Genomic DNA, 22,274 nt, shown 5'->3' on the forward strand with positions numbered 1-22,274 from the left:
AAGTGGCCCCAAAACAAAACCCCTCTTTACAGAGGCTGGTATGAATAGAAATGAGTTAACCTATTTGTTTGATAGACGTTCAAGTGAAAGCAGTTCTATTTGGATTTAAACATTCCCTTGTGTTCGCTACCAAATGGTGCCGCAGGAAGGGTGTGAAACCCTGATCTTGCAATAAGCTCTGTACCTGTGGACCCCACTCCAGGATCTGGCCCTTGGTGAATGCATGGCGACCAAATCAGGACATGGACAAGCCCGTAATCCATTTTCCAAGATGAAAGAAATGCACAAAGAGAAGGGAGGGGCCACATCATTGGTGAACAATACAGTAAATATAGGAGTTTCAAATGAGTTTAGCATTGCTAATCCGACTGTTTTAAGAAGACAGTGCCTCTTTCGCTATAACTCCATGTCACGGGGGATGCCGAGAAATACACCAGCCAAGACTTTCCCCAGTGTCTAGTTTTGGGTGTCTGACTCGAGTCACCTGAAATGGACTCCTCTGAAAATCAGCTCCCTTCGAGACGTATCAAGTTGGACACCCGAAGGCGCTGCTCATGGGCCCCCTTTTAATAATAATAATTAATAATAATAAATTTAATAGAAACCTCTCTTCTCTCTCTCTCATATGCAGGCGTCAGCGTGTGACACCCAGGTTCTGTAACCACAGGCTGGCCCCTGTAACCACAGGCTGGCCCCTGGAGGCTGGCGCTGCAGTCCTCAGGCTGGGTTATTGTCTGTGATGCTGTCACGGGGTGGGGAGGAACCCAGGCAAAGCCCGGTCAAGTGGGCTGCTGAGCCTGGTCCAGGATCTACGATCAAGTGGACAAGGAAGCAGGTGCAGCGATGGGCTCCTGAGGTTAGCGCGTCAGGCTCTTGACCACTGAGGCTTCCACTCTGTAAGGACATGATTTTTGGCTCCCTGGCAGCGCTGAGATTCGTCCCTGCAGGGCTGAAGACCGGAAGCGCTCTTGTCCAAGAGTGCATGAGCTGCCACGTACGGGGTGTCGAGAGAGCAGCCGTGGAATCACACCCTGGCCACCGGAGTTGGATTCCTCCCCTAAACAGGAGGAAACCTGGATGCCCCAGGCTCAGGGAATAAACATGACTGCTCCCCAGCGTCTATCCTTTGCAATTGCAACCGTTATGAGGGTGGGGTTTATGTGTCCAGGGGAGGAGTTTCCTGAAGGGGGTGGAGTTTATATCCAATGGGGCGGGGTTTATGTGCCATGGGGAGGAGAGTCCCTGGATGGAGGTGGGCTCCTGGGGTGGTTTCTGAACCAGGGGCCAGCTTTACTCGCGGAAGGGGCGTGGTTTGTGAGCCACAGGGTGGAGTTTTGCTGGATGGGGGCGTGGCCTCCCATCTTTAGAGGCGGGGCGTCCGTAGAAGGAGGCGTGGCCTCCCCCTGTATCAGGATCGCGGGTGTGATCGAAGGGGCGTGGTCTCCCCGCCCAGGGGGCGTGGCGCAGCGGGGTTCCCTGTGGAAAGGGGGGCGGCCTCTCCCTGCCGGGGCGGGGCCTGTGTGGAAGGGGGCGTGTCCCCCTCCCCGTGGGCGTGTCCTCCGCCCGCCCCGCCCCCCCCGGGCCGATATAGCCTCGTGCGCCGGCCGCCCGCGCCCCACGCCCGGCCATGACCCTGCGGCGCCTGCAGCGGCTGCAGCCCAAGGAGGAGGACGCGGCGGGGGCAGCTGCCCTGGACCCGGGCCCCGCGGGGGGCGGCCCCTTCCCGGCGCTGGGCGGCTGCCGGGCGGCCGAGATGTACCGGGCGCTGGCGGCCTCCGGGGGCACCTTGCCCCGGGCCCGTAAGGTAGGGACCGGACCGGGACCGAGCGCGCCCCCCCCCCCGCGGGACAGGGACCGAGCCCCCCGGGTCCGGGCCCTCCCTGCCCCCTAGATCCCTCCCCGACCGGGGCCGCTGGGTACGGACCGTCCCTGCCCCCTAGATCCCTCCCCGACCGGGGCCGCTGGGTACGGACCGGACCGGGACCGAGCGCCCCCCCCGCGGGACAGGGACCGAGCCCCCCGGGTCCGGACCGTCCCTGCCCCCTAGATCCCTCCCCGACCGAGCCCCCCGGGTCCGGGCCCTCCCTGCCCCCTAGATCCCTCCCCGACCGGGGCCGCTGGGTACGGACCGGACCGGGACTGAGCGCCCCCCCGCGGGACAGGGACCGAGCCCCCCGGGTCCGGACCCTCCCTGCCCCCTAGATCCCTCCCCGACCGGGGCCGCTGGGTACGGACCGGACCGGGACCGAGCGCCCCCCCCGCGGGACAGGGACCGAGCCCCCCGGGTCCGGGCCCTCCCTGCCCCCTAGATCCCTCCCCGACCGGGGCCGCTGGGTCCGGGCCCTCCCTGCCCCCTAGATCCCTCCCCGACCGGGGCCGCTGGGTACGGACCGGACCGGGACTGAGCGCCCCCCCGCGGGACAGGGACCGAGCCCCCCGGGTCCGGACCCTCCCTGCCCCCTAGATCCCTCCCCGACCGGGGCCGCTGGGTACGGACCGGACCGGGACCGAGCGCCCACCCCCCCTGCCCCGTGGGACAGGGACCGAGCCTCCAGGGTCTGGACCCTCCCTGCCCCTGAGATTCCTCCCCGACCGGGACCACTAGATATGGATCGGACCGTGACCGAGCTCCCCAGGGTTTGGATCCTCCCTGCCCCTTAGACTCCCCACCCCCCGACCGGGCCTGAGCCCCCCAGGGTCTGGACCCTCCTGCCTCTGAGCTTCCCATCCCACCAGACCCGCTAGGTACAGACCAAACTGGGAGCAGGGCCAAGCCGAAACCCCCCTGGACCGAACCCTCTCTGCCCCCAAGCCTCCCACCTCACTGACCCCGCTAGGTAGGGACTGACATGCTGACGCCCCCCAGTACCTCCCTGCCCTGGAGCCCACTTGCTCTGGGACCAAACCCCACCCCCACTCCTGAGTGCTCCCTCCAGGACTGGGATCGAGCCCAGACCCTCCCAGCTCCCACCCCACCAGACCCATTAGGTACAAATGGATGCTGCCCCTGAACCTCCTACCCCACTGGGCCCACGAGCTTTGGACCAAGCCCTGCCTGACCCTCTCTGACTTGTCTCCTCCCTGGGGTGCAGCCGGCACCTTGTGTTGTCCCAATGCGTTACCTCCCCACCCACGGTGCGTGGGATGCAGGGAAAGGCCACAGGTTCCCCTCAGCCCCCAGGGACCCGCCAGCTCTAGGGCATATCCCTCCTGTGTGTGATGCCACCCTGGCCCTATGGCACCCTCAGGGCCAGCTTCCCCTAACTGAGACTCAGCCCTCCAAGAGCATCCGGAACCCGGGGCCTGTGGTGCTGCTGGGGCCGCGGAGATGGGTGCGTTTAAATCCTCCTGCTTTAGGGTCTGAACTGACCCCAGCGGGGTGGGCATTAGGGAGGAGCAGCCTCCGCCGGGCAGGCTTTCCTGTACCTGCTCCCTACAGGCTTTCTCGCATCTTCTGAAAACAGCCGCTGCCAGGCCCTGCTGGAGATGGGACATTGGGCTAGAAGGGCCACTGCTCTGAGCGGGCAGTTCCTGGGAGCAGATGGTCAATGCAGACAACTTGTCCCCCTTGTTGATCATCAGACTCTACATGGCTGGAGTTCTGTGTAACTTGGAGAGGAGGGGATATGGGAGGGTAACTTTTTTTGCATATAAATCAGTGGCATGTTCCACTTAATGCTCATAGAGACGCTGATGGGTTAAACTCAAGATGTAAAGCTTTACAAAGATCTGATACAGTTCTGGCTCTCTGCTGGTTTCCTTCCTGCCTGCCTCTCACAGTAACAAAGGACCAGTAACAAAGGCAATGAAGAAGCTAGTTGGTTTTGCTTTTGTTATAGTCCTCTCTAGGTCATTTCACTACCAACTTTTCATGCCCTAGCCCAGTGCCACAATGCTTGGGTTGTAAACAATGCAGGGAATTGTTTGGGCCCCTAACTCCTCACTGGAACTCTTTTTAAAAAAACAAAAACAAAAAAAAAACCTCATGAATTTTCCACTGACCTCTGTAAAAGCTGATTATACATGACGCTTAAGTGTGGGGCTTAAATCTGACATGACATGTTCTAGTGGAAAGAGAACACCTTAGGCTCATTATGTGGCCAGGGTCACTGAAAATTTTTACACAACATGGAGGAAAATAACTTCAAGAAATTTCGCCCCTCGTGGTCTGAGAGACGTTCTGTCTAAGGCTGTCAACTGACTTAGGCTGGTCCCTGGAAAAAAATCCTGGCATTCCATGTAAAAGAGTTGCTTCCAAAACTGGGGCTTAAGCTGGTAACTGGCTTAATCTGCTGGGCATGATGGGAGAGTAAATATTAGGGTGCTGGAAAGTGAAGTGTTTGAAATGTCTTGGTTTAAAAAGTTTTCTATGTCTTGAACCAAGTTATCAAAACTTTGCCCAGAGAGAACTGGCTGTCGGTGGGAAAGAAAGGGCCGAGTCGGCAGAACTACGGGAGCGTAGCCCACAGTTTGCTCTCGTGTGAGCATTCCTGTCTCGTCAGCATGTATTTGTGTCAAAAACACTTATTCAGGGCTCTGGGAGCTTGTGCGCATGCTAGAAGTCATAGGAGCATAGGGACAAGCGTCCGTAACACTCTCCCATCCGCCCCAAAACAGACGCTGTCTCTCACAATATAAATTGTCCTTATAATCAACTTGCCATCAACAGTTGCCTTTGATATCCCTCAACCTGTAGGGTTTTAGTCAGGTCACATGAAACCCCTTAAATTCCACCTGGAAAGGAACTGGAAGCTAGTACCTGTTTTGGAGCAATTTCCTGTGGCCAGTGCTTCAGGGGAAGCCATAAAACCCCACAACGTCCCCTAGCTGTGCAGATTTCCAAGTGACAAGCAAGGGAGGAGAAATTCCTTCCTGACCCCTGCTGGCAGCCATGGCTAGAAGCATGAGGATCGAGAACACTTATAGTGCTCACTTAAGTATTGGGACAATGGATGCTGTTTTTCATACCCTTCCTACAGCACAGTGCTTTGCAGGCAAAGACAGGTCCAAAGAACATGCCGACCAAGTTAGACCCAGCACAGCAAGGGATGGGATGGGGGTTAGGATCAGAACACAGGCTGTGCTTTCAGTGTGAACACCCCTCGTTGGCTACAGTCCAGTGTTCAGTCCTCTTCTGACAGCTGTTGAAACCACTTGCTTCGCTTAGTAATACCCTCTAGCGGGGAGTTCACCGGTCAGTTATGTGCTTTTTACGGAGTGAGATGCAGGCATTGGAGCGGTGGGGGGGGGGGCGGGTGTGAGGGTGTTACTGGAGAAATAAGGACTCGCTTCCTGTCCAGCTTTCCCACCCCCGTGGCAGCCTGGAAACACTCAGCGGCTGTTCACCAGGAGCTCTGAATGCAGTGCTCTTGGTGAGGCCAGGCCTCTCTCAGAGGCTACAAGTTCTTAAGCGATCAGCTTTTGGGAGCATGTGATTAGATCTTTCAGGGGAGCCTGTGATGGCACGGCAGGCTTGGCTCTGCGTGTCCGGGTGTCACGACCGCTTCAGGACACGGTGACGCAATTGTCCAGGAAGTGAGGAACATCACGAAACAATTGGTGGGGGAGACAAAGAAACAAATGACTTCTCAGGTTCCCTTTTTCAATAAGCTTTTCTCAGGGTGGCTAACGTGTGCGGTCAGGAATAGAGCTGTGGAAGCCATGTCTAGTTGCCTTTTTGATCTCTGTGACTAAGCCACATCAGCGTAACTTGCTGAGGTGGGGGGGTGGTTCTTAGGCGCTCTCTGTCTAGTCAGACGTCAAGAGCTGCCGAAGAGCAAAGCAGATTCTCTTGTCTCCTGCCAAGACAGAAAAACTGTCGCCTAAATACGGATGCCGCAATCTTGTGCGGTTGGGGGATTTATGTATCTGTGAAGTTATGCTGTCCCGTCCCGCCCCCCCCCCCCCTCGGTGCCCACGTAGAAAGCTGAGTTTGCACCCCTAGCTGAGAACTCCTGTCTCACAAACTGAACCAGTTGGAAGTGAACGATACAGACGCACCAACCTGTCGCTCAAACAGCATCTTCTCGGATTCTAGCCTCCCGGGGCGCAGGCTGCCCATTGATGCAGAGCTGGGCGTCAGGGCTCTCGGGTCTGCGCCCAACACTGCCACTGACTGGCTGTGACCCTGAGTAGGGCATGTCCCCTTCACATCAGCTTCCCCAGCCGGAAAGTGGGATAATACCGCTCTGCACGTTCCTCTGGCTTCCCCTGGGTGAAGAGCGCAAGAGGAGCGGGGTGTTACTGGGCGCAGGCTGCTAGTACCGCCTCTGAGTGCTAGGCCAGGGCCACTGAACTTGCAATCTGAGCGAGGCAGATCAGACAGGATGTGCTGGGAGGCCGGCAGGAGAGAGTCACTGGAGTTTTGACTCCTGTGGCCAGGAGGGAAGGCACCCGGGAGGGCTCTGAAGGCAGCAGGTGTTGACTTGGCAGGGCAGACTGGCCCTTTTGCCTTCAGCTGGCCATGCTCTGGTCCCCCCAGAGCGTGGGAGCTCTTGGCCCTACACTCTGACTCTCTCTCTAGGACTCTGCGTGCTTTACGCACTTGTTCTTGGGTGTAACTCAGGCTCCTGGCAGCTCAAGCTGTGGGGGACGCCCCTTCCATGCTGAACCATAGGCTGGCGCTCGGGGCACAGACAGACGTCACTCAGAGGCATTGCACAAACTTTCCTAGCCATCCCTCAAAGCAAGTGAGACTTTCAGTCTCCGAGGAAACTTCCTGAAAGTGGCTTGGGGCTAGATGGGGCGGAGGGAGGGGGAGCCGAGAGGCTGGTGATGCAAAGATCTTCAGAAGAGAAGTGAATCTAGAGGCTGATGCTCTGCCAAGAAACTAGAAGTTAAACTAGGAAGTCATGGATGTAGCTTCTGTGGAGTTGCACTCTTAGCTTCCTGGTGGGGAGGGGTGGGGTGGAATAGTTTCCACATCAAACTTCCTGAGGGGGGTCACTGCTGGAGGGGATGGCTTCATGGTCGGATCATCATGTTTGAAATGGTTGGACTTCCTGGAGCAGTGGATTCCAAGCCCAGGAGGGCTGACTCAATGCAGAGTCCTGGAGCTGGCAGAAGGAACGGTCAAAAGGCTGCCAAAGCGCAAAGGGGACAGCAGGCCTTGTGTTGGTGCCAGAGGGAACTACGACCTAGCAAGCATTAGCCAGAACAGGGCTTCAGTGCATCTGGGGCTTAATCCCCAGAGCACAGGGTATGCGTCCAGGGGGTTGGCTGCACAGTGCATTGGGTCTATGCCTTTGCATCCACTTAGCTCCTCAGCACCTCTGGAGGACAGAGATGTGTGTTCTGGGCAGGTCACAGTGGGAAGACCCTGCACTTCTCTGCTTGGATGCTAATGATAACAGCCTGCCTTCCCCTGATCCTTTACCCAAATCTCCCCTCCCCCCACCCGCCCCCCACTGCTGTACCTCCTGACACCCCTGAGCCAGCTGCACTCCAGTGGCTTGCGAGCGCTCTTGTGTGCACGGTCTGGGGTCTTCCAGGCTGAGACTCAGCTGTGCAGAAACGTGAAGAAAGCCGGATAGTGGCAAGCCAGGCCTCACCCAGGCGCTGGTGCCTCCAGCCCCAGGCAGGAAACCAGCTCTGCTGGCGAGTGGATGAACCGCGTGGTTTGTTTGTGGAGCTGTCGGGAAGCAGGACCGGCGCATTTCACTTTCAAAACCTGGATTTCCATAGGAGGCGCAGAGCCATTTGCATGGTCAGTTTTGATGTAACTTTATCAGCACCCGGCTCCTCCGAGCACAGAGCTCCCTCCCTTGTTTTGGGGGGGGAAGGGGGAAGGGATTAAATTTCCACTCTGACTCCAGCATGTCCCAGCTGGGGAGGGTAGACCTGGCAGTGGCCCATCATTACCTAGGGAGGTGGTGGAATCTCCTTCCTTCGAGCTTTTTCAGGTCAGGCTTGACAAAGCCCTGGCTGGGATGATTTAGTTGGGGATTGGTCCTGCTTTCGTGCAGGGGCTTGGATGAGATGACCTCCTGAGGTCCCTTCCAACCTGGGTAGTCTGTGATTCTATGATCGTTACCTGCATGCCTGCCCAGCAGAAGTAACAGTGCCCCACCCCCAGGCCGTGGTGTCTGTCCGAGCTGCCTCGGGCTTTGTGTTGGAAGCAAGTGTTGGCACAAGAGCCTGTTTAATTACATGGGGCAACACCAGGTCCATGGTCGCTGCTTAATTGTTTGATTCTATCAGGGACCAAATGGGGGACCGGGGCGGGGGGGGGCTAAATTTTATCCTTGGAGATAGAGCAGCAGCTCCCAGCTGGCTGCCGTCTGAAGCTGCCTCGCTCTGCTCCACTCAGGAAGGGCTGTGGCCAGGCCTCTGGAGTATTTATTTATTCTCTGTGCTCTTTCCTCCCATGGTGCAGGAGCTTGGCTAATCTGGCGGCTGCAGGGGCTCCTTGGGCTTCAGCTGGCTGGCCGGCTCGCATCTTAGCGGCGTCCCCGACCGGGCTGGCTGTGTGTACGCGTTCTGCCCGCTAGCACTACGGAATTGGCCAGGGTGGCATTCGGCAGGTGGCAGCCCGGCCCGCCCGTGGGCAGCCCTTCTCTCTGACCCGGCCTTAGGAAGGAAGATGAGCCCGACTTGCGAGGGCAGGGTGCTAAGTGGGAGAGGTACGCTGGGCTGATGGTGCAGTCGAACTGCGGGGGAAAACGGAGGCTTTGGCTGGCGATCCGGGGAGCTTGGGGCAACGTTCTAGCCCAGTGTTTATTTTCAAACTAAATTCCACTTGTGCTGGGCGGCTGGGCTTTTCAAAGGCAGTTTAATAAAAACCTGCTGTCTGCTTCGTGGCCTCTGCGAGTGGGGATCGGGTTGAACCAAAGAGCAGCAAAAAAAGACACTTGGTGACAAAGCCCCGTCTTTATAGTCGGCCGCTGTTTGTGCCTCGGCCGAGATGTCTGAAATTCTCACAGTTGACTATGAAGTGGGTTCTGGGGCCGCCCACCTCTGGGGGGGTCCATTTATACTAATTCTTCTGCCTTGCCAGTGCCTCCCGTCAGGCGTTGGTTCCCCGTTTTTTAAATGACCAACAATGAGGGGGATTGTTGAATTTTGCATTAAAAATCTGACTTTGGAGTAAAACAAAGAGGGCTTTCTGTCCGCGGGGCTTTCGTCTTCCAGCCCCAAAAAGCGCTTGCCATGGCACGCCATGTACAGAACGTGACAGGATCCAGCGATTCCGTTTGACGTCAGAACGGGGGACAAGTGTCAAACAGATGCAAGCTCCAGCTTAAATCAAAGCATGATTTAATCTGTCCCCTGGCCTGGTGGGATCTGCTTGCGGCCAGAGCAGGGCCTGCTGTTTGTCCTCTGTAGCACATTTCGTTCCCAAGTGCTTCACAAACTCTGTCAAGGCGTCACTTGCTCCGCTGCCAAAATGCAGCTGCATCTGGGGTGACGTGCAGCCACTGTTGAAATGACCCATCCGCCCTGCACATTCAGGAGCCCAGTGCACCATTTCCCTGCAGGCAGGACTAGGAAAGCTGGTGTGGGGGGCGGGTAATTGCCCAGCTAAAATTTCCCGAGGTTGCTGTCCCTCTCACGAAGAGGGACAATGGGATCTGAAAGCGCCGCGGGACTTTGGTGTCTCCTCTCACGCAAAGGGCAGCGCCCCCTGCCGTGAGATCTGCTCCCTAGCATCGGGCTGGGGCGGGAATGGAGCCAGGACGCGACTGGCTTGACGCCTCCTGGGGCTGTTGGCAGGTCTCGCAGTGCCTGGGCTGGATGCTGTGAGACGCTGGCAGGTCGCAGGCTTGGGCAGTGCCTGCAGTGTTCGGGGTCCCTGTACCCTGCCGGAAGAGGCCCCCGGCTGGGTCAGCTGACTCAAGCTGCAGGACTGAACATTGCAGTGGAACTGATCAGGGTCAGGCCCTGGCTTTGAAACCCTGAGAGGGCCTGGGGCAGAGGGCCTGGGGCAGAGAGCCTGGGCTCCAGCCCCTGGGTCTGCACTGCCCCCTCCGGTGCCGCAGCCAGAGCCCCGTGGGCCGGCGTCAGCTGACCCGGGCTCAGAGACTCGGTGCTGCAGGGTTCTCTTGTGGCGCTGGGTGGCTGATTTCAGGAGTAAATAGCTGTGTCTTGTCCTGCTGTTGCAGCCTGGTGCTCCCCATCGGGGCAGCCGCCAAGGGCTCCCCTGGCCACAGAGCGGGAGGTGGATGCTGGAGGGCCGGGGGCTCCACATTGGGAGGGGTCTTAAATCACCTGCTTGAGCTGGGCAGTGCCTGCTGGTGCCCGTCTGGGACGTAGCAGCTTGGCAGGGGGTGGCTGCCTGACCCTGAATGGCTCCAAAGGGGCAGAGCCCGGCCCCTCTTCCCAATGCCCCTCGAGCCCTTTCTAAGGGCCCGCCGGAGCTGCGGGGGGAGGCAGATTTTACACTTGGTTGCGCCGGTCGCTGGTGCACCGATTGTGGCCTGGCGAATCTGTGGCTTGGGAAAAGGCGGGGTGCAGGAGAGCCGTTTTGGTGGCCCTGGGTAGAGGTGAGCTCTGCCCAGGTCCCCTGGGTACACGGAGACGTGTCACAGTGTGGAACCTGACTGTATGCTGGGTGGCAGCCCTGTGGGAAGGCAGAACCTGCCGCCCCTCCCTCCCTCCACGTTCACACGTGCCCTGCAGCTAGGGCCCGGGGTGGCATTGGCTCTCCATCTGGCAGTTGGGATCCCTGGGGCCTGGCCCAGCCATTGACTTGCTTTGTGACTGGCCGGGCTGGGTCAGACCTGAGGGTCCCTCCAGTCCTGTGTCCTGGCTCCAGCAGGGGCCAACAAGTCTGAGCTCATCCCCCAGCTTGCTGGGCTTTATATCCCTGCCACACTGTTAGCCGTGATCGCAGGGCCAGGTCACTCCCTCTCTGCCTAGCTGCCTTCCCCGGGGGCAGGGAAGCAGGGTTAGGGGGCTCAGGGGCTCACCTGCCAGGTGCTAGGGAAGGGCCACGTGCTCTGTCGCCTGGCAGTTCTGCAGCAACGCTCTGGGGTCCCGTGGCAGAAGTGTCTGCGATTGCACGCCGAGCGCAGGGGGGAGGGGATCGGCCTGTCTAACGTTGCTCTGTTTTCTCCCTCTCTCCTAGGGCTCTGGATTCCGATGGAAACCGCTGAGCCAGTCCCCGGAGCAGCACCGGTAAGCCACACTGCTTCCTTAGCCCAAACAATAACCGGGGCCAGCAAAAGTCTCTTCTGACCTCTGAGCACAGCAGCCTGGAGCGCCCGCTTCGGGGAGCTCGTCCCGTTGGCGGAGGAGCGGTGTCACGCTCCTTCCTCCTCTCCCAGCCAGAGCAGCCTCTGGCTACTCGTTAGCATCTCGACAGGCTCATAAAAAGCAGCCTCTGGTTTCTGATCAGCTCTTGGGTGTCGGCCGTTAACAGTAAAGGACACTTCCCCCGGTTGTGGCTGTGATGGCAGGAGGTGCCCACTCCTCAGCCGTCCCAGATCAGGCATGCAAACCAGCTTGTGGTCTGTGGGGCTGGACCAGGGCAGGGGGTAAGGGGAACAACCCCATGGTGGCCTGCCAGCAAGGGAGGGAGGCTAATTGTGTGGTATTTATTAAAAAAAAAAAAAAAAAAAAAAAAACCAAACCCAACAGCAAAACAAAAAAAACCCAGCCTAATATCAGAGAAGTTTCCTGAATTCCTAAAGCTTCAGGGTAGTTTAAAACGTTCCCTCTGCACCCCAAACGCAGCTGCACTGGGCTCGGGCAGGAACGCTAGTTCCTTCCATGCTCTGAACCCCTGGGAACAGGCCAAGCCGAGTGGGGATGCCAGAAGTGAACCAGCATTGGGCTGCAAAGTCAATTAGTGCCTCAGAAGCGTTCCATTTGTAACTAGCTCCCCTGGCTGGGGGCAGGTGGATGTGCTAAGAGGCCATTGGGGCTGGGGACCAACATGTAGCTTGGCCTTGTGGGAGTTCATAGAATCATAGGACTGGAAGGGACCTTGAGAGGTCATCTTGTCCAGTTCCCTGTACTCATGGCAGGACTACGTATTATCTAGACCATCCCTGACAAGTGTTTGTCCAACCTGCTCTTAAAAATCCCAAAAGATGGAGATTCCACAACCGCCCTAGGTAATTTATTCCAGTTCTTAACCACCCTGACAGTTAGGAAGCTTTTCCTAATGTCCAACCTGAACCGCCCTTGCTGCAATTTAAGCCCATTGCTTCTTGTCCTATCCTCAGAGGTTAAGAACAACAATTTTTCTCCCTCCTCCTTGTAACAATCTTTTATGTACTTGAAAACTGTTCTCATGTCCCCTCTGTCTTCTCTTTTCCAGACTAAACAAACCCAATTTTTTCAATCTTCCCTCATAGGTCATGTTTTCTAGACCTTTAATCATTTTTGTTGCTCTTCTCTGGACTCTCTCCAATTTGTCCACATCCTTCCTGAAATGTGGTGCCCAGAGCTGGACACAATACTCCAGTTGAGGCCTAATCAGCGCAGAGTAGAGCAGAAGAATTACTTCTCGTGTCTTGCTCACAATACTCCTGCTAATACATCCCAGAATGATGTTTGCTTTTTTTGCAACAGCGTTACACTGTTGACTCATATTCAGCTTGTGATCCACTATGACCCCCAGCTCCCTTTCTGCAGTTCTCCTTCCTAGGCTGTCATTTCCCATTTTGTATGTGTGCAACTGACTGTTCCTTCCTAAGTGGAGCACTTTGTACTTGTCCTTATTCAGTTTCATGCTATTTAGTTCAGACCATTTCTCCAGTTTGTCCAGAACATTTTGAATTTTAATCCTATCCTCGAAAGCACTTGCAACCGCTCCCAGCTTCATATCGTCCGCAAACTTTATAAGTGTACTCTGTATGCCATTATCTCAATCAGTGATGAAGATATTGAACAGAACCGGACCCAGAACTGATCCCAGTGGGACGCCACTTGTTATGCTCTTCCAGCTTGACTGTGAGCTACTGATAACTACTGTCTGGGAACGATTTTCCAACCAGTTTTGCACGCACCTTATAGCAGCTCCATCTAGGTTGTATTTCGCTAGTTTGTTTATGAGAAGGTCACGCGAGACCATATCAAAAGCCTTACTAAAGTCAAGATACAGCACATCTCCTGCTTCCCCCCATCCACGAGGCTTGTTACCCTGTCAAAGAAAACTAGCGGTTGGTTTGACACGATTTGTTCGTGACAAATCCATGCTGACTGTTACTTATCACCTCATTATCTTCTAGGTGTTTTGCAAATTGATTTCTTAATTATGGCTCCATTCTCTTTCCGGGTACAGAAGTTAAGCGGACGGGTCTGTAATTCCCTGGGTTGTCTTTTTATAGATGGGCACTATATTTGCCCTTTTCCAGTCTTCTGGAATGTCTCCCATCTTCCATGACTTCTCAGAGATCATTGCTAATGGCTCAGATATCTCCTCAGTCAGCTCCTTAAGTATTCTAGGATGCATTTCATCAGGCCCTGGTGATTTGAAGACATCTAACTTGTCTAAGTAATTTTTGACTTGTTCTTTCCCTATTTTAGACTTTGATCCTACCTCATTCTCACTGGCATTCACTATGTTAGATGTCCAATCGCCACCAACCTTCTTGGTGAAAACCGAAACAAAGAAGTCATTAAGCACCTCTGCCATTTCCACATTTTCTATTGTTGTCTTTCCCCCCTCATTGAGTAATGGGCCTACTCTGTCCTTGGTCTTCCTCTTGCGTCAATGTATTTGTAGAATGTTTTCTTGTTACCCTTTATGTCCCTAGCTAGATTGATCTCATTTTGTGCCCTGGCCTTTCTAATTTTGTTCCATTCTAATGTTTGTTTATATTCATCCTTTGTAATTTGACCGAGTTTCCACTTTTTGTAGGACTCTTTTGAGCTTTAGATCACTGAAGAGCTCCTGGTTAAGCCAGGGTGGTCTCTTGCCATACTTCCTATCTTCTCTACGCAGTGGGATAGTTCTGCACACCAAGGTGTTGGAAAGGTCTGCAGTCAGCAAGGGATCAGAGCACACAGGGTGGGGGCCTTGCAGGGCCAAGGACCTGACTGTCAGAGGATCTGAACACCTTCCACAGGGTGGGTCCCCAGCATGCCCAGAAATTCATCCTGCATCATAAAACCAAGGCTGCGTGCCAGGAAAACCCATTAACCCTTTGGGCTCCAGGCACAAACCTGCTGAAAAGCCCCAGAGGCTGCAGCTCCTCTCGGAGTGCTGGATTTGCTCACTCTCTGGCTTTTATCTCAGCCTTCCCGGGGTTTCAGGGTGACCATTCACCACTCAGTCCCACCAGGTTGGAAGCTGCAAGCTCTGCTCAGGACTGGGCCTTTAGCAAGGCCGTGACAGCAATGACCGAGTTGCAGAAGCATGTGTTTGAACCACAAAGAGGAGTCTATAAATAAAGGCTATTTTGAGCAGTTAGCCATGGCAGGTGATTGCGTGGGGGCAGGGGCAAATGATGCATTTTCTTTACCAGAGGGTGAAATTCTCCCAAGTTAAATAAGACCCATTATGAGCCAGATGAGTGGCTGGGGTCCCTCTAGGGAGCTTGTTAAGTACCCGCTATGGGGCAGGCATGACCCATCGCACACGAGACTGTCGGTGGCCTCTGGAACGCCAGCAACCTGACGGTGTGGGGATCCTTTCCCTCTGTAAGGCTGACACCAGAGCTGGGAAAGGGCCCCGCAGATTTTGTGGTGGTGCCGGCTGCTGCTGTCCTGCCTGGCCGGTGCAAACCGGGGGTGTGATGGGGGCTTTTCCCCTCCTAGGACTCTGGCTCCTGCCATTGCAGGGGCTGGGCTCTGACCCAGGGAGGTCTCTCCTCTCCAGCCTCTGTGGCGCACGTAAGAGAAATTCAAAGCCGGCTTTAGTTATCCAAGTGCCAGCAGGATCCAGCTGGCAGCTGAGTCACTGTCTCTCGCACATGGACTCTTTTGAGAGGGCTTTGGAAAAATCCCGGCCCTCGGCCCCTCAGCGTGGAGTCCGGCTGGAGCGTGAGGCGGTGCTTGGGACCGGATTTGTCCCAGGCTGCAAACCGGCTGTACGCGGTGGTGTCCTAACTCGCCCCATGAGACCCCCCCCCCCAGACTTGCTGCTTCCCAGGGGCTCGGGCTGTCCCCTCGGTGGGGCTGGCATGGCCGTTGGCTAGAGTCAATGGGCTGGCTGGAAGTGCAGCTCTTTTCCTGCCAGCTACACGTGGGAAAAGCTGCATCCCCTTTGGGAAGGGGCGCCTGGGGTTCATTCTGAACTGAAGGGCTTTTCTGCACTAGGAGCCTGGGAATCTCTGCTGGTGCCGCAGAGCCGCTGGCTTTAAAGCGGGGCTTGCAGCTGGGTTACGTGTCTGCACTGGGAGCCCAGACACGGGGGGGTCTGTTACCCTCGTGCGAGTGGTGCTTTACCCTCATAAACGTGTTACACTAGTGTAGTGTCAAAACCGGGGGGTTGCCCTGTAGCTACGCTAGAGCAGAGATCCCGAGGGCCCCAGACAAGCCGCCTCCTGGGGAAAGTAAAACCGATCACAGCCCCGATGTTTTGGGTGCCGGAAATGGGACCAGCGGAAACCTGCCATCAATCCAGGCTCCTTCCCGCGGAGACTGGGATGGTAACCCTTGGGCAGCGTGTGGGGGGGCAGGGCTTGTGAGCCATCCCATGTCATGTCCTCCAAGGCTTTCTGACAGGGCTGCACCACTGTCCCCATTTTCAGTGGGGGGGCGGGACATGAGGTGCAGAGAGGTTAAGGGACACCTCCAAGTTCACAGCACCACGTAGAGTCAGACTCTGTTTCCTGACAGCAGCAATGATCCTCGGTGCTCCTCCAGGTTTGCCGATAGTTCCTTTATCTCTGCGCCCCCTGACGCCCCGGAGAAGGCCCATGACTCACACTGAATCTCAGCGGGGAGGTGTTCTGCAAAGGCTTAATTCAGTGAAAACGCTGAAGCAGCTGCTTGGCCAAGGGGCACGACGCGCTTTCCTGCCGCCTGCCTGCCTGCCTGCATTGTTCTGGAGCACGGGAATAAACCCATTTGGGGCGTAATCACTGAGCTGCGGGCAGGAGACGCTTACGCAGCTTGTTAAATAACACGCTTCGGGGAGGGGCGGGACCAGCCCACGGGCAGCTGTGAAACGGGGTGGCCTGCGGGGTGGGGCCTGAGGCTTGGGACACAGAGCCTGGCAGGGAGAGTCAGGGTGGATTCCCCTTTTGTGGTGGGGGGGTGGGGTTCAGCTCTGGGTCGGGCCGACGCTGAAGTAATCACATCTGTGTTGCTGTCTCTTCCCCCCTCCTGCCCCTTGCTGGGGAAGCTGCACAATTAAACATGGCTCTGGCCTCAAATAGATCATTCCTGCTTTAAACCTGGGAGCTGGGACTCCTGGGTTCTAGCCCCAGCTCTTGGAGGGATTGCAGTCCAGTACCTGGAGCAGGGGGACCAAGAGCTAGGACTCCGGGGTCCTTGTCCTGGCTCTGCTACTGACCTGCTGTGTAACCTTGGGCAAGTCACTTAACCCTTCTGCGCCTCAGGCCCTGGCTCAAGGCCCCTGGGAGAGAGGAAGCGTCACTGGGATTTGAACCTGCTCTGTGACAAGGAGGGTTGAGTTTGGTAGCTGTGCTCCATGCCAGCGAGACGCTGCCGGGGGATGGGGGGATATCCCCGGTGCTGCAGTGACATGGGTGAGACGCTGCCCTGGGCGGGGCGGAACTGGGAGTCTCAGGCCACTGCTGATGGCCCGTTCTCTCCCCAGGAAGGTGATCACGCTGGAGAAGGAGGCAGAGGAGACATTTGGGTTTGAGATCCAGGTGAGTGCCCTCCCCGAGGGCAGAGAAATCAGCTGGCACTCGCTCTAAGAAAACCGACCTGAAGTGGGATTCGGATCATGGTTCTACCGGGCAGCGCTGGCTGGGCAGGCCCCCTGGGGACCAAAGGCTGCCTCTCCTAGCCGCCACCCCTCCCGGCTGGTGGTGCCGGGGGTCAGCCAGTGCGCCGCACGGCCCGGTGTAGGCGTCCCAGCCCCAGCGGAGCGGTGCGCAGCCGTTCAGGGCTCTCAGGCACGGGGGTGGGGTTGCCCTGTGGCCGTGGTCGGCTGTTGCCGGCAGCGCTGCTCCCCAGAGCAGTAGCATGCTTGCGGGGCGGAGGAGCTGCCCTGGTTTCAGCGATTTCAGACCAGACCTTGCTCTGCATTGACAGTATTTTTAAACGGTCTCTGAGCCAGAGTTTATTTTTAGCAGCCATGATGCCGAAGTTACAGAAACCGCCCCCGACTCAGTCACGGTTCAGATGGCGGGAGGGGGCTGGCAGCTCACGCAAAGCAGCCATCTGGAGCGGGCTGGGTTTGGGGGCCCATGGGGGGGCCCCCGTCGCTGGGCGTTGCTAAGCACTATGCAAATGGTGGTTAAATACGGATCGTTGGGGGGGCGGCTCCTGACGTGCGGGAGGCTGGCGCAGGGATGCGGAGCTGGGGGAGGCAGCGTAGGCAGCCCCTGGATCCTCAGCTGTAGCGGAGACCTGGGGAGGGAACGCGGCGCTGGGAGATGAATGGTGCTAACCTCGGGGCTGGAGGCTTCCCGTGTATCTAGCCGGCCGGCCAGTGCTCGCTCAGCCCTTCCCACTAACAAACTGGCAGCGGCTGCTCATTCCAGACCTATGGACTCCACCACCAAGACCAGAACAGCGTGGAAATGTTCACCTTTGTCTGCCGGGTCCACGAGGGGAGCCCAGCCCAGTTAGCAGGGCTCATACCCGGTAAGTGCATCGCGGCAGCTCCCCGGGGCTCGGTCCCCATCTCACACACCGGGGCGGGACGAGGTCTGGAGGTTGGGGAGGCCAGCCCATGATTGCACGGGGGGGCCTGTCAGAGCCAGTGGTAGGACCAAGGCATCCAGCGGGCTGAGGGACCCCGGCGTCCTGGCTTCCAGGGGCAGGTATGAGGGGGAAGTCACAACCGCTGCCCTTCGCAATCGCTCCTGTTTGCACGCAGCCCCTGGCGGGTGCCAGGCACACAGGCAGTCTCCCCCGCCTTATCATGTCACCACACATGGCACTGCCCGGTGCAGCCCAGCGCGGGAAGTGACTCTGCAAACTTCACTGGGGCATGGGGCCCTCCAGGAGCAGACAGGTTGGGGTGGGGTAGCCCTGAGCTCTGCCATGGGCTGGTTCTTGTGAAGCTTCTGGCCAGCGAGATTCCAGCTGGAAGCCAGGACTCCTGGGTTCTGTCCCTGGCCCGGGGAAGGGGTTGGGGGCTCGTGATTAGAGCTGTGGTGGCCGGGAGCCAGGACTGTGGGTTCTTGTCCAGTTGTGCCCTGAGTTTAACTTGGGGAAAGTCCCTTCTGTGCCGTGTGGCTCAGGCTGCCCTGCCCCTTTGTGCAGAGCTCGGAGTTAGTGTGGGAGAAGGGCTGGGAAGGGTGCAGCTGCGTCAGCCAGTCCCCTGCGGGGGCACCGAGCTGAGGTTCGTGCCCATAGGCATGGGCGGCTCTAAGTGCTCTGTCTGCTTCTCAGGAGACACAGTCACCGTGGTGAACGGGCTGAACGTGGAGGGCGTCCGACACCGCGAGATTGTGGAAATCATCAAGGCCTCTGGGAACGTGCTCAGGTGAGATGCCTGCAGCCGCCCCGGGGAGCGGGAGAGCTGGGGCTGCATTTCCTGTGCTCCATGTGGGAGGTGGGGATCTACTGCCCCAGTGCTCTGGAGCCTGGCTGGCTTGTCCCGGAGGTGGGGCCGGGCAGGCGGAAGCAGCCAGTGCTCACGGGAACTGGCTTCCTCAGACAATAACCCCTGCCTCAGAGGGACTGGGGGCTGCCCTGGTGCGGCCTGGCTCCTGAAGCCAAGCAGCTTGCTTAGAGCAGCTCCTGCTCATCCCCCACTGGCTGGGGGGGCTCGTAGCCAGGGGGACGGGCCACCCTTGGAGTGCCCCTGGCTGTGAGGGAGCCTGCTCCAGCTCCGACCCCTTTGCCTGGTAATGAGCCGAAATGAAGGCTCCTTCCCCTCTGCTGCGGGACTTTGTCAGGCCCAGCTCAGCCCCAGGCCCCTGCTGCCAGGGGGCAGGAGGTGGATGAGCTGGTCCGAGGACAGCCCAAGGACCCCACCTGGCGAGGCGGTTTCCTGTGCTGGCCTGAACTCCGGAGAGCTGAAAAAACATCCAATGACCCTTTGCTGCAGGGGTTTGGGGGGGTGTCTTCAGAGAACACCCCCTTTGTCGTGGGGCGGGGGAGGTTGGCAGGGGGACCCCCTTTCGGCAGGGGGGCTGCGATTCGGTTGATCGCTACCAGAAGCTTGCCTCTTGCAGGCTGGAGACGCTGTATGGGACGTCCATCCGGAGAGCGGAGCTGGAGGCTCGGCTGCAATACCTAAAGGTGAGGCCGTGAGCTGGAGTGAGCGACCTGCCCGTCCGCAGCCAGGTCCCCGCCGGGTGGCTCTAACTGGCCTGTCTGTCTTGCAGCAAAGCCTGTATGAGAAGTGGGGGGAGTACCGCTCGCTGATGGTCCAGGAGCAGAGGCTGGTGCGTGGTGAGTGGGGGCGCTGGGCTGCGGGTGCGTGTTTTGCTGTGGGAGTGGGAAGCTGCTGGGGCGGGGTGGGAACCTCCCCTTTCTCACACCCAGAGTGCTGGCTAAACGGGACCATCTGGCAACTGCTGGGGCCAGTCGGGGAGGGGACTAGTCTGGTGGCTGAGTCCCCGAATCTCTTGCCTGGCTCCTGGGCTGGCTGCTGCGCTGTGCGTCCCAGCGCCTGGCCTGTTCTAACGCCCCTCGCCCCCCCAGGGATCGTGGTGAAAGACCCCAGTATCTACGACACGCTGGAATCCGTCCGCTCCGGCCTGCACGGCGCTGGGCTCGCCAGCGGCTCCGTCTCCTTGGGGAAGATGCTGTCGGACGCGGGCAGCACGTCCAGCTGCGTCAGCACCACCGCCGAGGAGAGCGAGGACTCTGTCTACCAGACCTGCTTCTTCGACTCGGCCGATTCCCTGGACGGGCACCCTGGGCGGGACGGGGGCAACGCCCCCCCAGCCCTCTCCCAGCGCCGGCCCGCCCTGACCCGCAGCGCCAGCGTCAAGTGCAGCAGCAACGGGGCCGTGGGCCGCTTCTGGGAGAGGCCAGGGGACCAAAAGAACTGCGTGGTCACGCCCCGCAAGAGCAAACACACCAGCTTCCGGAAGCGGCTCCTCAAGTTCATCCCAGGACTGAACCGCTCTCTGGAGGAGGAGGAGAGCCACCTGTAGGGGGCGCTGGCTGCCGGGGCGGGGGCACAGAGGCCACGGGGGGCCACCAAGTGGCCAAGTTTTAAGAAGTTTGGTTGGTTGGTTTATTTATTTATTTATTATCCCGGTTGGTGCCCGCGCCCGGGCAGAGCGTGGGGCCAGGGCCTGGGTTTCAGTGCTGGGGCGGGAGGCTCTGCTGTGAAGGGCAGAGGGGATTTTCGCTCTTCCTCCCCCCACCCCCGAAGGAGAAACACATAAGGGGATGGGGGGACAGCAGGAGCTGGATCTAGCCCCAGCGGCAGCCTGGGTGCCTGCTCGTGGGAACTGCTGGAGGAGGGAGCTGGGCCCCTCTCCGCGATTAGGGGTGATTTTTCAGGTGTCCTGGGGGAATGGGCCCTTTGCTTCCAGGCCTCCTGTGACCAAACCCCTCCAGTAGCTGCGGGGAGTGGATGCGCTGATGGGTCAGAGCCTGTTTGAGGCTGCGTCAAAACAAGCTCTGCCCTGAGGCCGGTACCATCGGCAGGGAGGCTGCGGGAGGAGAGAGCAACTGTTCCTTCCCCAGGCAGCGCCTCCAGCATGAGGCGTGGGAGAGGCTGGCCTGTCTCTCCAGGGGGCCGGACTGTCCCGGGAAGAGAGGGATCCTGGTGCTACCCCAGAGGCTCGCAGCAGCCGTGACAAGTGCTCCGAACGGAGCCGTAGCCAGAGGGATCTCGGAGCAGGCAGCCCCTTCCCCTGACGCAGCGGGGAGCGTCCTGGCCTGGAAAGGTGTGGGGTCCCCCCCGCTGCTTTCCCCTAGAAGGCAGCCAGCAGCTCCGCTCTGTTCCAGCCACATCCTCCTCCTGTCTCTGCAGCGTCAGGGCTCTGCGTGACTTCCTGCGAAGTCTGGTGCTCTTGTCAGCCCCACTTCTGGCACTGGCTCTGGGCCCAAAGGTGACTGAACCGTGGGGCTGTCCGTGTCTCTCCACCACACCGCTCAGCCTGGTGACGCATTAGGCCTGTGATGGAAGGTCCCTTTGTAATCTCCTGATGCCGGCAGAACTGCTCGTCACTCTGAGACCGCAGTGCGGGGGCTGTCGCGTGGCCGGGCGAGAACGCTCGGGCTGCTGAGCACCCTGCGGGATCAGACCCTGGGGATGGCTGGCCCAGAGGCGAGCTAGCATCTTACCGGGGCGTGTCCGCTCTCTGGGACGAGGAGTCAGCGCGAACGGACAGCCCTGGCCTGGGAGCAGGATGGGGTTGCATGGCCGAGGGTGACTCCGTGTTCTTCTGACTTGCAGCCCTTCAGGAAACGGCTTTACGTCTCCATCCTCATGCTCAGTCCCTCTTGCAGGGGGAGGGGAGAGAAATTGGTTCCACGGAGCAGAGGGGAACTTCCCAGCAAAGCTGGTTCTTATCTCAGGAAATAGCCACGGAAGAGGGTGGCTCAGCAAGTGAGGGCTCCCCACTGGACAGAGCCCCCACCCCCCAAGCCGCAGTAGACAGCAGAGGGGGGGCAGGGCTGTGGCTGGACACGTGTGTGGGCAGCTGTGGTGGGGGGAGGTGTGAGGTTTTGTACGGACACGGATGTCGCTGTTAAAATGCTTGGCACGGATTCTGATCAATACAATAAGACTGTTTTGCATCCGCGTGTGGCTGTTATACTTTCACCTTGGATCACTCGCTTCCAGAGATGGGGAAGCCTTTGCCTCCCCGAGGCGGATGGGGTGGGTCGGGGGAGCGGGGAGGCGAAAGGATGCTCCCCTGGGGTCAGTGGCAGACCTGGCTACGGAACCCAGGCGTCCGGACTCCCAGCCCCATGCAGCTTGCATGGGCTGAGTGGCTCAGAGGATGTCTCCATTAAGCTCCTCTATTAACCCTCCCATGAGTGTCTGTGTCTGTCGGGGGCCACGCTTTGCCCTTGGGTGAGCTCTCTCCAGCACAGCCATACTCCTTCATTGGGGGGCAAAGGGGGGATGGGAACTGACCACGTGCAGCAGCCCTTGCCCGCACTGTAAATGGAATCAATTGGGGGGGGGGGGGCAGATCCTGCTGATCAGGACAGGCTTCCTCCTACTGTCAGTGGGGTCTGCTCCCCAAATTCCCAGCCTGCAGGTGCCTCAGGCCAGCCCCTTGCTGGGAGCTGCTCTCCTCCAGCTCTGCCTGGAGCTGGGA

At 58.4% G+C, this 22,274-nt stretch overlaps 1 protein-coding gene across 1 annotated transcript; it reads left to right on the forward strand.

Annotated features, from left to right (window-relative positions):
- Window positions 1–1,627: 1,627 nt before the first annotated feature.
- TAMALIN (trafficking regulator and scaffold protein tamalin) lies at window positions 1,628–21,744 on the forward strand. Its single transcript, XM_077838410.1, has 8 exons — window positions 1,628–1,804; window positions 11,066–11,115; window positions 16,676–16,730; window positions 17,571–17,673; window positions 18,427–18,520; window positions 19,215–19,281; window positions 19,368–19,434; window positions 19,687–21,744. Exons 1-8 carry the CDS (start codon window positions 1,628–1,630, stop codon window positions 20,142–20,144), a joined length of 1,071 nt encoding a protein of 356 aa, XP_077694536.1. The 3' UTR covers window positions 20,145–21,744.
- The last annotated feature ends 530 nt before the right edge of the window (window positions 21,745–22,274 follow it).

The sequence above is a fragment of the Eretmochelys imbricata genome, chromosome 20 (assembly GCF_965152235.1).
Source record: "Eretmochelys imbricata isolate rEreImb1 chromosome 20, rEreImb1.hap1, whole genome shotgun sequence".
In the NCBI taxonomy this organism is placed as follows: Eukaryota; Metazoa; Chordata; order Testudines; family Cheloniidae; genus Eretmochelys; species Eretmochelys imbricata.

Bases quoted from the DNA above. Each gene is read 5' to 3' on its own strand.
- TAMALIN (XM_077838410.1), top strand. From the start codon at position 1,628: ATGACCCTGCGGCGCCTGCAGCGGCTGCAGCCCAAGGAGGAGGACGCG. The intron at 16,731-17,570 runs GTGAGTGCCCTC...TGCTCATTCCAG, and splicing joins CATTTGGGTTTGAGATCCAG to ACCTATGGACTCCACCACCA. The intron at 18,521-19,214 runs GTGAGATGCCTG...TGCCTCTTGCAG, and splicing joins GCCTCTGGGAACGTGCTCAG to GCTGGAGACGCTGTATGGGA.